At 39.1% G+C, this 12,050-nt stretch overlaps 1 protein-coding gene across 2 annotated transcripts in view; it reads right to left on the minus strand.

The window, feature by feature from the left end:
• The window catches only part of ppfibp1a (PPFIA binding protein 1a), a 48,454-nt gene that overhangs the window by 4,774 nt on the left and 31,630 nt on the right, over positions 1-12,050 (minus strand). The window contains exons 12-22 of one of the 2 annotated variants that reach the window (XM_080753991.1): positions 11,518-11,591; positions 11,109-11,166; positions 9,265-9,409; positions 7,781-7,813; positions 5,642-5,771; positions 4,902-5,027; positions 4,647-4,797; positions 4,003-4,114; positions 2,916-3,004; positions 1,734-1,856; positions 951-1,076 (exon numbers count right to left, since the gene is read on the minus strand). In XM_080753991.1, coding sequence (XP_080610117.1) covers positions 951-1,076; positions 1,734-1,856; positions 2,916-3,004; positions 4,003-4,114; positions 4,647-4,797; positions 4,902-5,027; positions 5,642-5,771; positions 7,781-7,813; positions 9,265-9,409; positions 11,109-11,166; positions 11,518-11,591 — 1,167 coding nt within the window. The remainder of the gene's footprint in view (positions 1-950; positions 1,077-1,733; positions 1,857-2,915; positions 3,005-4,002; positions 4,115-4,646; positions 4,798-4,901; positions 5,028-5,641; positions 5,772-7,780; positions 7,814-9,264; positions 9,410-11,108; positions 11,167-11,517; positions 11,592-12,050) is intronic. The other variant, XM_080753992.1, reaches the window with a different exon arrangement.

Here is a 12,050-nt window from a genome sequence, read left to right on the forward strand (position 1 = left end):
GGCACCTCAATATAACATTGGATATTTTCTTGTCATTTTCTTAAGGTAAGACATGGCTTTATTTAACTATCTGTTCACTGTGGAGTTAGCCAGCCTGTTTTCTTCTCCTCCGTGTGTGTGTGTGTGTGTGTGTGTGTGTGTGTGTGTGTGTGTGTGTGTGTGTGTGTGTGTGTGTGTGTGTGTGCGCGCGCGAGCGAGCGCGCATGCTTGCTTCACTTGCTTGTAAATATTGGTAGCTGCTGGTTATGGATCTTTGGTGGTGTGGTTGTGCCACACCACCAATGTAAATGACTGCTTGATTGCTTGATGAATGATGATTAACTTGATGTTTGGCTTTATATGTCCTGGCTGTGCTGCCTCTGTCTGCAAAATAAGTAAATAAATCCTATAGATAGACATATGGTGTCTAGAAAAAGAAGCACCTGTTTTACACTTTTTTTTGTTTATATTGTGTTACATTTGGGTACAAAATTAACTGCAGAAATCCGCTAAAACAACATTACAAAACCGCTAATATCCGCAATTTTTTTTCGCGTGCGCGCGAGCACGCGCGCTGTGCGCGCGTGCATGAGGTAATAGAGGTCGTGCACCCCCTGCTGGAAGAGGCTAGAATCGCCTATGGCCACCCACATACAAGCTCTCAACGCGCCACAAGAACATTACGCATTGAGAGTTTGTAGATCTGCTATTTTCTCTGTTAAGGTTTTCCCCCGAATATGGATGCTGGGTTGTAAAGAAATTACTGACAGTGACCGATACCAATAATCAAAATAATAAACCAATAAATAATGTACTGAAATAGGACATATTTAATCATTTTATACAAACATTTGTAATAATAAACCAACATCAACAAAAAAACAACAACACAAAAATGTTCAAAATAATTGTGCTGATGTCAAATAATTGCTAATAGGCAATTATGTGATAATAAAGGAATAATAAGTCACCATGAGCCCTCCTTGCACACCACTGCCCCTCAGATTGGGGGCGTATTCTGCCAGGTCCACCGACCGCAACCATTCCATGACTCTGTGGTTGGTCCACTGGGAGATCTCCGCTGGCGTGATGTTGTTCTGGACAAAAAAAGAGACACGGAGTGGATATAAAGCCAGGTCTCAAATGCAGGTGTGTTTAACCTGGAAAATCTGTCTCTTTAGACCACTTTAAAGAGGAAGACCACCCATTTTCAATATTGAACTATGTCATTAATATACCTTAGAGGAGTTATACAATCCTCCAGTTCTAGGCAACACAGAAGGTGTTGCCTAGAACTGGAGGATTTGTGTTGCCTAGAACTGGAGGATTGATTTTGGGGTTTGTATTGTAAAGTACAACTTGATGACATCACACCATTGTACTTTACAATACAAACCCCCAAATCAATCCTCCACTTCTAGGCAACACAGAAGGGGGGTAACTTCTTTTCTATTTCCACACAACTCCTCTAAGGTATATTAATGACATAGTTCAATATTGAAAATGGGTGGTCTTCCCCTTTAACCATTATTTAATGCTTTAGCTATTCAAAAATAGCAGATAACACGGTTCTATTTTGTGAGGCGTTGTGAGCATGTAATCGGCTATTTTCAAAATGTCTGCCTCTAATATTTGACAGTTTTGCCATGTTTAATTTTTCATTTTAGAGGTATTAAAAAGTCCATACATTTTCACCAAAATAAATTGGGGACCCCCCCTGGTTGAGAACCACTGATTTAGAAGACATTACATACCTCATCAGAGGGGCGTCGCCGGAGACAGCTGGGATCGTAGGAGTTGAGCCGCAGGACCTGAACGGCCCTCTTGAAGCTGAGGTGATGGAGAACACTGCCGACCTTCAGAGACAGCAGGTCCTCCTGACATGATGGACACAGGAACACAACCACAGCCATTGTCACAAAGAGGACTCAATTTCCGGTTGAGTACTGCTTGGGGCCATTCTCCTATAGTTCTGTTATTATAGTTTGGTGAACTGATTTGTGGTGGTGTATTACTGGTGTATTTTCAGGGTGTTTTCACATAAGTAAGCCTTACCATGAGGCCCACAAGGCAGGAGCCTATCTCCTGTTTCTGTAGTAGTGAGGCAACTTGATGTACAAGTACATTCCCTGGACATGATGCTAGTATGTGATAGGGCATTCATGAATAGTGATTTTTAGTATTCAAATACCTCAAAGTATTCGAATAGTCGAATATTCGACGGAAATATATTATGTATATTTTCATCCAGTAAAAACAATTTTCGGTCTGGTAGTGACAGTTGCATTAGCTGGCTCTTCCTCCATCATGACGTGGAGTTTGCCGGCTGGCTGCTGTTTTTCCCACTGGTAATTAGTTCCGGGAGACGAAACGTGACACATGACATCAGTATAGAGCATTAAAAATTCATCCACCATCATTGACAACTCATTCTTATGACTTCCTATCTAGCCAAGCTGTATAAAAACAATAAAGAAATAATATTTCTTTTAAAAAAAAGAGAGAAAAGAAATTAATAAAAAAAATAAACAAATATTCGACTTTGGTGAACAACGCCGAATAGCGACTTTGATATTCGAATATTCGGTGAATGCCCTAGTATGTGACTGTCGCAGGGATTTACCCCCAATCCAACCCTTGATGCTGAGTGCAAGCAGGGAGGCACTTAGTGCCATTTCTCTGGCCATGACCTGGCCGGGGATCAAACCCCAACCTCCCAGTCTCAGGGGGGCAGACACTAACCACAAGGCCACTGAGCTGGTCATGTTTCTAAACACTTCGTTCGATTTAAACTGACAACCTGATGAAGGTTGGATGGGCCGAAATAACGTTTCGACATGCAAGTGAGGAAGACAGCGTGCAGGTGTTTATTTTCTTCATGAAAAACAGAAACAATTGAATTAACACACACAAACACTAAATCAATTAGAACTCACCACTGTCATGTAATGTAGCATGCGTCCATCAACACGGCCCTCGTCAAATTGACTCTTGTACTGTGGCAGGCCAATGTCATCCAGCCATCCTGACAAAAGCAAAACACCGTCTTCTCAGAACATTCATCCATGTCATGTGCAATATACAAAAATACTCTCATAGATGTTGTGGCTGTAGTGGCCGTTATTAATTGGTAACGCTGGCCTCAGATAGGTCAGGAGTCAGGACATAATAAATGGCTATTTTAAGAACTATACATTTTACTCCACTACAATTATTTGAAAACTTCAGTTACTAGTTACTTCGAAGATTTTGAATATTATTACAACACATACATTAATCACTTCAGCCCTTTACTTTGTCCATTCGAAAATAACCGATCTACAAGCTTGTACTTTTACTTAAAGGACAACTTTGTTTTTTTACAACAAGGGTTTATATTTTAGATTGTAATTAGAGAAAAGAAAAAGTGAGTGTTAAAATGTTTTAATTTGCTTCGTTCTATTGTTTTATCGCGTTTACCATGCTAAAATGTGGGGCATGCGTATGCATGGAGGCATGCGTAGAAGTGGCTAAATATGTCTTTTTAGACACAATAAGCCAGCAGGAAAAAAAGAATGTCTTTAATTTGCCAAATTCTTTATTTGAAAAAAAGGCTTTAAGCCAGACTTATTTAGAGGCAGGTCAACATCAGAATAAGAATTTAATTTATTGTTAACATAATTTATACGACAACACTTCTAGCCCCCATAAGTCACTTCCAACCATGAAAGGTTGCGTTGTATCTTGGGAATGGGCTTATTCTGTGTAAAATTACATATTTAGCCACTTGTACGCATGCCCCAAACCACTGAAATAAGAATCTCTAAAACAATAGAAAGAAGTAAATTAAATCAATTTAACACTCATCTTTTATATTCTTTAATTATAATCTAAAATATGAACCCTTGTTGTAAAAAACTAAAGTTGTCCTTTAAGTACAAAAAGCGAATACTTCTTCCACCACTGAAAGCCAAAAAGTGAGTACTTCTTACACCACTGAAAGCCAAAAAGTGAGTACTTCTTCCACCACTGAAAGCCACTCACTGTTCACCCAGTTGTGGTCCAGTTTGCCCATGAGGTCCTCCTCCTCGGAGCCTAGAGCCTGCAAGGCCAGCTGCAGCTTCTTCCTGTGGAGGGGATGTCTGATCCCTAGCTCCTGGTGGGGTTAAATACAGGAACACATTATAAACAGTGGCAGGAAAAGTACTAAAATATTCTACTTCAATGTCAATACCGCAATGTAGTCCAGAATTCATAATTTACTTGAGCAAAAAGTATTGCCATAAAAAGATATTTAAAGTACCAAAATGTATTAAAACAATCTTTTAAAAATAGCAGATCTACAAGCTGACAGTGTGACGCATTTACAACTCGTTGTGAGCTAGTACTGTGGATCGGCTACTTTCAAATAGCCAAAGTTTAAATTGAGCTGAAGTGGTTAAAGTATGTTTTATAATAATAAACAAAATCTACAAAGTAACTAGTAACTAAAGATCTCTAATAATAATAATTGTAGTGGAGTAAAAGTAAAGCATAAAAAGGTTTTACTCAAATACAGTACTTAAGTAAATGTACTCAATTACTTTCCACCATTGAGTATAAATATACAGTACTCACACCACTTGCATAGACAGAACTAAGACATACTAAGACATCTGACAGTCAAGAGCAAAAACGATATCTTGTACCTTCTCCAGCTCATGCTGTGAGGCCCGCAGCAGTGTTTGACCAGAACGGATCCAGCCCTGACCTTGGTTGGCATACACACCAAGGCCCTGCTCCTGCAGCCACACACACACCTGTTCCTTATTCCACTGGGCAAATGGAACATCCATAGCACTTACGAGAGACAGAGAGAAAGGAAAAGGTTGACAAAGGAATAAACAACACCAGTATTCAGCAATTCAGCTGTGTTTTGCGAGGTCTCTGGGACCGATACCTACTTCGTGTCATGCTTTACGTCACGTGACCACCCAAGGCGGGGGCCAGCTGTGGCCCTGACTCCTCCCCTCCTGAACTCCATCTCCGCCTCATCAAGGTTGAAGGAGGTAGACTGACTCCTCTTTAGTCTGCAACGGTAAATACCAGCAACATCCTAGTTATGTCCAGTCAACCAGTGTTGATTTTGTCGAATAAAACTATGACGAAAAATGTTTGTCGACTGTGTTTTTTTCACTGACGAAAACTAAATAAAAACTAAATAAAAACTAAGCTGTGATGACTAAAACTAAGACTAAATATATTGACAATTTCGTCAACAAAATAAAAACTAGACTAAAATGTTGGGGAGGGACTGGTGGAGAAGAGAGTCATTTTTGTTTGGTTGCTCTCCGGTGTTGTGTGCTGAAAATAGCAGATCTACAAGCTTGTAGATCGGCTATTTTCAGCACGCAACCAAGTGTAAAATCAGTCATTACAATACCATCAAGGCCTGCCAAAATGCATTTTAGTTGACTAAATCAACTGTTTATTTAGTCACCTAAAATCTTATGATATTCAGTCAACTAAAACTAGACTAAAACAAAAACTTTTCAGGTGAATAAATTATGACTATAACTAAATTACATTTTATTCAAAAGACTATGACTAAAACTAAATCTAAATTTGCTGTCAAAAACAACACTGCAGTCAACACAACTGAATGAAACCATTAAATAATACCCTGATAAGATCGGAGTCTTACCTCCCAAAGAATTTCTTGAAACCTTTAGACTTCTTTTTGACCCCTGTCGGCAGAGTCGCTTCATCAGGCGATTTACGTTGAGGGACCCCGGCCAAGTCCAGGTGCTCTGTGCCCTTACGTTCTGTCTCAGCTATAAATACATAATGTATCCATTAGCATGACAGCACACATGGTTGGCACAACAATGCAAACACATGGCCAATGGCAAACAGACTTCGGTTGCTGCTAGCCCAACACTCAAAGGCTGCAACGATGATAAGTCTCTACGCACTACACATCAACTAATCTCTCAAGACAGACATGTTTGCTCAATGTTCAAATACTTCAACAGTCCATACTTTGTAAGCTCTGAATTCACCTTTGCAGTTGCGCAAATAACTCCAACTGTAACTGGAAATCAAATTAGTGAAAGTTTATCTACTGTAGCTAACACATCTACAAAAATAGAAATTTACAAAGATATTCGAAAGATATTTTAAAACATTACGGTATTTATTTCCCTTTCGGTCTGAAGACAATTTCCTGCAGTCAACTTTTACGTGGGTGGAATTGCAGAGTCTCTGTAGCATTCAAAGATTGTGGAAGAGATAGTCTGGCTTGAGAGACTACACATCTACTAACTAAATAAGCACCGCTACAACCCAATTGTATCAAAACTGAAAGAAACACACAGCAACCCAACTCAGTCTTCACATGCAATGGGACTAGTTGACTTGTAGACAGCAAAGGCTTGAAAAATGCGCTAGCAGGTGGGATCAGGAAACTGGCTTCATTGCAGATGGTGTCTCATCATGGATAAGGCACAACTGGATATTATCAAGCGAGACCATTTTTGTATTCGACAAATTAGAGCAGAATTGACAGAAACACCACACCCCCTAGGGAGAAACACAAATACTAACACCATAAACGCCCAGAGAAAGGGATTAAGTAAGTAGTTAGATCTATTACAGGATAGCAAAGACAATGATGTGATCCTTTACCATCTTTACAAAAAGATATCATATAAATAGGATATGGATGTATCCACTTAAACCCCATATACAGATCCATCTAAAAAATATATATTGTGTAAATAAGCATTGCAGATGCCATAGCACCCCAAATCATAACGGACTTCAGCAAATTCCCACTGGACTTCAAGCAACTCTGACTCTGTTCAGAAGGTTGACATATTTCTATTTCTATAAAAAAAAAAATCTAATTTTAACGAAAAAAATGTTTGGAATAATTCACTGAATGTGCAGGGTATCTAGAATATATGAAAGTTTCAAGAAATATGAAAGTTTCAAGAAAATCTACTTTTACACAATATTCTTCTTTTTAGATGGATCTGTGCAATACTTCATTAATTATTATTATTATTATTATTATTATTATGATGATGAACACATCTGTGTCAGATTTTAACCACTTCAACCATTATTTTATGCTTTAACTATAAAAAAAACATAGCAGATATACAAGCTCACAGCTCGCTGCGAGCTCGTAGATCTCGTAGATCGTAGACCCATTACATTGAAAACCTAGCAACATCACTGAAAGTGGTTAACTCATTCTGTGCCAAATGCCAAAATGGCTCCAAGGTAGCTGTGCCACGATTTTGTATGTTTTTCTTTACTATGCAATGAAAAAAAAAAAAAATTTATATAATTTTTTTCCCCACAGAAACAGACACGGGTGTTGTGATTCAGTGGCAAAAATAATTTTGTCAATCAGACAAATGGTTCCAGAGATAGAGCTGTTTGAATGAAAAAAAGTGTCCATCCACTAGAATGAACACACATGAACACACATTTTCTCAATCAGCTAAACGAGGGAGCGAACACACAAACAGAGAAAAGCATCTCTCTGATCTCAGGTCATTTTGACATCTTTAAAAAAAAAAAAAAAAAGATTTTTTTTTCTATACAAAAAACACAAAAACCGTCAGAAACCGTCATTGGCACAGAATGAGTTAAAATCTAGAGTGACACAGATGCGTTCCAGGTCTTAATGGGTTGAATGGCTTAAAGTGTATGGAAGCTAGAGGATCACACTGTTGGCTCTGCTGGATCCCTGCACAGAGCACACATCCAGCTGTATCATCCAGGGCAGCCAGCCATACTGCAGGTCTGACCTCGGTTCCCAGTACTGTACCTAACGTAGGTGCACTCGCACTCCGGCTGCGATCTTCACAATTTACAGACAGCCACGGGAGACAAAGCAAGCCGTAAAACAGAACACATACATGTCAACACAGAACCTGTCAAATCTCTACAACGTGGGAAACCCTAGCAGTGATAGTTGGTATCGACTGCAAAGAACGGCGATACCAAACAAAATAGATAATGCAGATTGTTGATTAAGACAACACATGGTGTTATATGGTGTAATTATATGGTGTGATAGTCACATTTCACATGTATTTTGAATGCATGAATCTTGAATGCATGAAACCCCTTTTCTTAAAGGACCACTTCACCTCTGGGACAACCAGATTCTTATTTTATTGTTGTTTGGAACACGATCAACACAATCCTGAGTTATTGTTTGTGTTCAATCTGTGTTTTTAGATATTTTAGTATTTCAGCATGCAACAAAGCATCATCTGATGCATCATATGATGCAAAATATTTCTCAAAAATATTAAGAGTGCTTAACCACATGATCCCTAGCTTCCCCATTGTGGGCATAACAGGCAAAGCTTCCAATTGGTGAAGATTGTGAAAATAGGCAAACATTTAGCCACTATCAACAGATCAACAAGACCACATATTGGGAGCTTGTCGAGCTGCTATATTCTTGCCACTTGATGTACAAAGAAGGATTTAACTGCTTGAAATGTAAAATAGGGAAAACAATAATGATCTAGAATTAAAGACACATGTGCACAGACAGTAGAATCAGATGGCTTCTAGGTTCACTACATTAATTATGTATATCAGTATCTTTGAGAGGGGGGGTGCATGTATTTGATATCAGCCTTGTTCTCTAAAATATCTGAATCAGTTTCTGCCTTGAAAATGTTATATGCGACTAGATCAGGGGTTTTCAAAGTGGGTGACGGGGCACCCTGGGGTGCCGCGACAGCAGTCCAGGGGTGCCGCGAGATCATTTGATAGTATTTGGAATTTATTTGGACACCTGAAAAAATATTTAGTATCATTTTAAACTTGTAGTTCTAACCAAAATGGCTATTATCTCAACGTTTTCCTCGCAACATAACCACTAAAATATCGTCACTGTTGGGCAGAAACCTTGTATCTCCAAGTTTCAAATGTGTACGTCTTTTGGTAAAGCAAAGCCCTGCTTCATCATACAAGACTGTCGCACAAAACTAGTGAAAACAGCCGATCTACAAGCACACAACGCCTCGCATCGTTATCACTAGTTTAGTACATTTTATAGATGATAAATACAAAACAAACGGACATATAAGGTTTCCACCCGACAACGACGATATGCTATAAATATAAGGTGCTGGGAGTGAAAATTATAATGTAGGGGTGCCTCGGATTAAAAAAGTATTTATGGGGTGCCCTGAGACAAAAAGGTTTGGGAACCCCTGTAGTAGATGACCACCAGCGGGCCAAACCATACATGTGAAGGAGGTCTATCTGGGATTCCATGTCCAGACTCACCCAGGTTCGGGGCACTGGCTGTCCGCTTGCCTCCACGTATCTTGAAGAAGCCACGGCCAAATGAAGAGCGAGACTTCTTGGTGCCAAAACTCTCTTCACCTGTGGCACCTGGTTTAGGGGAACTGGATCCCTCTTTGAATTTGGTCTATGAAAGGAAACACCAGAATAATAATGACAAATAATCATTAAAGGAGCTATAGTCAACTTATTCTTTGTAGGGCCGACACTTTGTTTACATCCTAGTCTATAGACTACAATGTAAACAAAGTGTCGGTCTGACAATGGCCAAAATGATTATTTTATCATTATTTTATGCTTTTTGTGGTCATTTTTGAATAGAAACACATATATATGAAGCTTATTTTTTTATAAAATATTTTCCAAACATTATTTTTATTTTAGCATCCGTTTTTCAAGAAAGAGTTGACTATAGCTCCTTTAAGAATGTCGTGTTTTCCTTGAAAAGTCTATAAATAAATATGTATGGTATTATAAAATAAAATATAAACAGCATTTGTGCTTTTAAACCACTAGGTGGCACACCTCAACCGCCTGTGCTCAAGAGACTTTCCCCTCAATATTCACCCAAGCAAGCTGATCCACTCTGACAGTCACTCATTCATAACCGGGGAAATCCACTGGGCCGAGAGAGATAAGAGGATGACTAGCCTTCTGCATCACTGGACCATGCATGGGTGTGTGTGTGTGTGTGTGTGTGTGTGTGTGTGTGTGTGTGTGTGTGTGTGTGTGTGTGTGTGTGTGTGTGTGTGTGTGTGTGTGTGTGTGTGTGTAATCAGCAGTACATATGTGTAGATGAGTCTTGCCTCGTTGCTTTTCATAACTTTCCCACATTAAGAGGTCAAAGGTGCAAAGAACATGACATGCTGGTAGTACAGGGTTCAAACTGCTGGAAGTAATGTGATTATTTCAAGTCTATTTGGTCATTTTTGCTGTAAGCTTATGTCTTTCCAGTTTTTGAGGCACTAGGCTTATATATATATATATATATATATATATATATATATATATATATATATATATATAAAAGAGAGAGATAGAGGCCCCATCTTGCATTACCCCTTTATGCTTGCCCCTAAACGATATAGCAACATAGGTTTTTCAGAAAACTACTAGCTTGTGCATCTGCTATTTTGGAACCTTAAAAAAAAATCTTGAAAGTGTTGTGTATTTTTTTGTTTAACACAAATCTTCTCTTCTGGGGGTCCCTTTTCAGAAGGGGGGTCCGCCGGCCACATACATATCAGTTTGGGGGTCCTTTGCACGAAACAACTCCTGATTTAGAAAGCATTTGTATTATAGGCCTCAGGTCTTAAAGGCCAACTTTGTTTTTTTACAACAAGGGTTCATATTTTAGAATTGTAATTAAAGAAAAGAAAAGATGAGTGTTAAAATGTTTTCATTTACTGCTTTCTATAGTTTTGGTGATTTTAGTATTTTGATTTCAGTGGTTGGGGGCATGCATACAAGTGACTAAACATGTCTTTTTAGACACAATAAGCTGGCAATTTCTTTGTTACTATTTAAACCAGCCCCATAAGTCACATCTGCCCATGAAAGATTGCGGTGCATCTTGGGAATGGGCTTACTGGGTCTAAAAATACATACTTAGCCACTTGCATGCATGCCATGCAAATCAAAATCGTTAAAATCACTAAAATGATAGAAAGAAGTAAATGAAAACATTTGAACACTCATCTTTTCTTTTCTCTAATGACTAAATATGAAGCCTTGTTGTGAAAAAACAAAGTTGTCCTTTAAAAAGGTTTTTCAAAAAAAGTTGAGGGAAAAGGGGTAAAGGGCCGGGTGTGTGTTTGTGCCCTCACCTGGTCAGTGCTGGTGGTCACGTGACCCAGATCAGCCGGGTGGGGGGCACCTGTGGAACTGTGAGAAGGAAGGAGGAAATGTAAAGTCAAGCTCAGCATCAACATACGTTTGTTAACACATATAAGAAGAAAGGAGGTATGCAAATGCAAAGTCAGTCACAGCTAGGCCCGTCACAATTATTACATAATAATCGTCTAATCGCAATTATTTGAGATAATCGCAATTATTTAGGAATTGTCATAATAGGAAATAGCAGATCTACAAGCTTACATTAGTATTTGTCATATAGGTTTTGATTACAAAGCCTAAAAGGCAAACAGAAATTACATTTCAATCACAATTCTTTCTATGACAATTAACCGTCAACGTAAATGTTGTAATGACAACAGGCCTATTGGTGAGCGTTACCTTTCTGCTGCCTGGAGCTGTCTCTCCCTGTCCAGTTCGTTCATTTCCGAGAGCACCGCTATACATGGAATAGACTGGGACAAGGCAGAGAGCCCAGGACAAAAGCATTAGCTTGTGGACACGTTGGCTCAACAGCAAAACACAGCCTATACAAATGTAAAGGAGCACTTCAGCCATTTTAAACCACAGCTTCATATAATTGGTCCTCGCTAATGCTCATAATCAAGTAGCATTTCTGCCTACTTGCTCTGTGCCTCAGAGGTGGGCTGTGTACAGTTCCGAAAGCTTAAGGTCGTTACAGACCGGTGAATTAGCTAAGCCATGTGAATAAACAACCCAAAAATGCAAAATATTCTGACGGTTATTGTTATTGTTGTTATGCTTTTTTCTATACACACCTACCGCGACGCGAATATGCGTATAAAATTCGTCAAATTGAATAAAGTTATCTGTGGAGCGAATTGTTTTGGGCTGGCATCAAACAACCATCCCATCGCAGCAGAGAGGCCACCATGTGAAGGCTTCCCAAGCAG

Source organism: Nannobrachium achirus, assembly GCF_963921795.1.
Source record: "Nannobrachium achirus genome assembly, chromosome: 23".
Classification (NCBI taxonomy): domain Eukaryota; kingdom Metazoa; phylum Chordata; class Actinopteri; order Myctophiformes; family Myctophidae; genus Nannobrachium; species Nannobrachium achirus.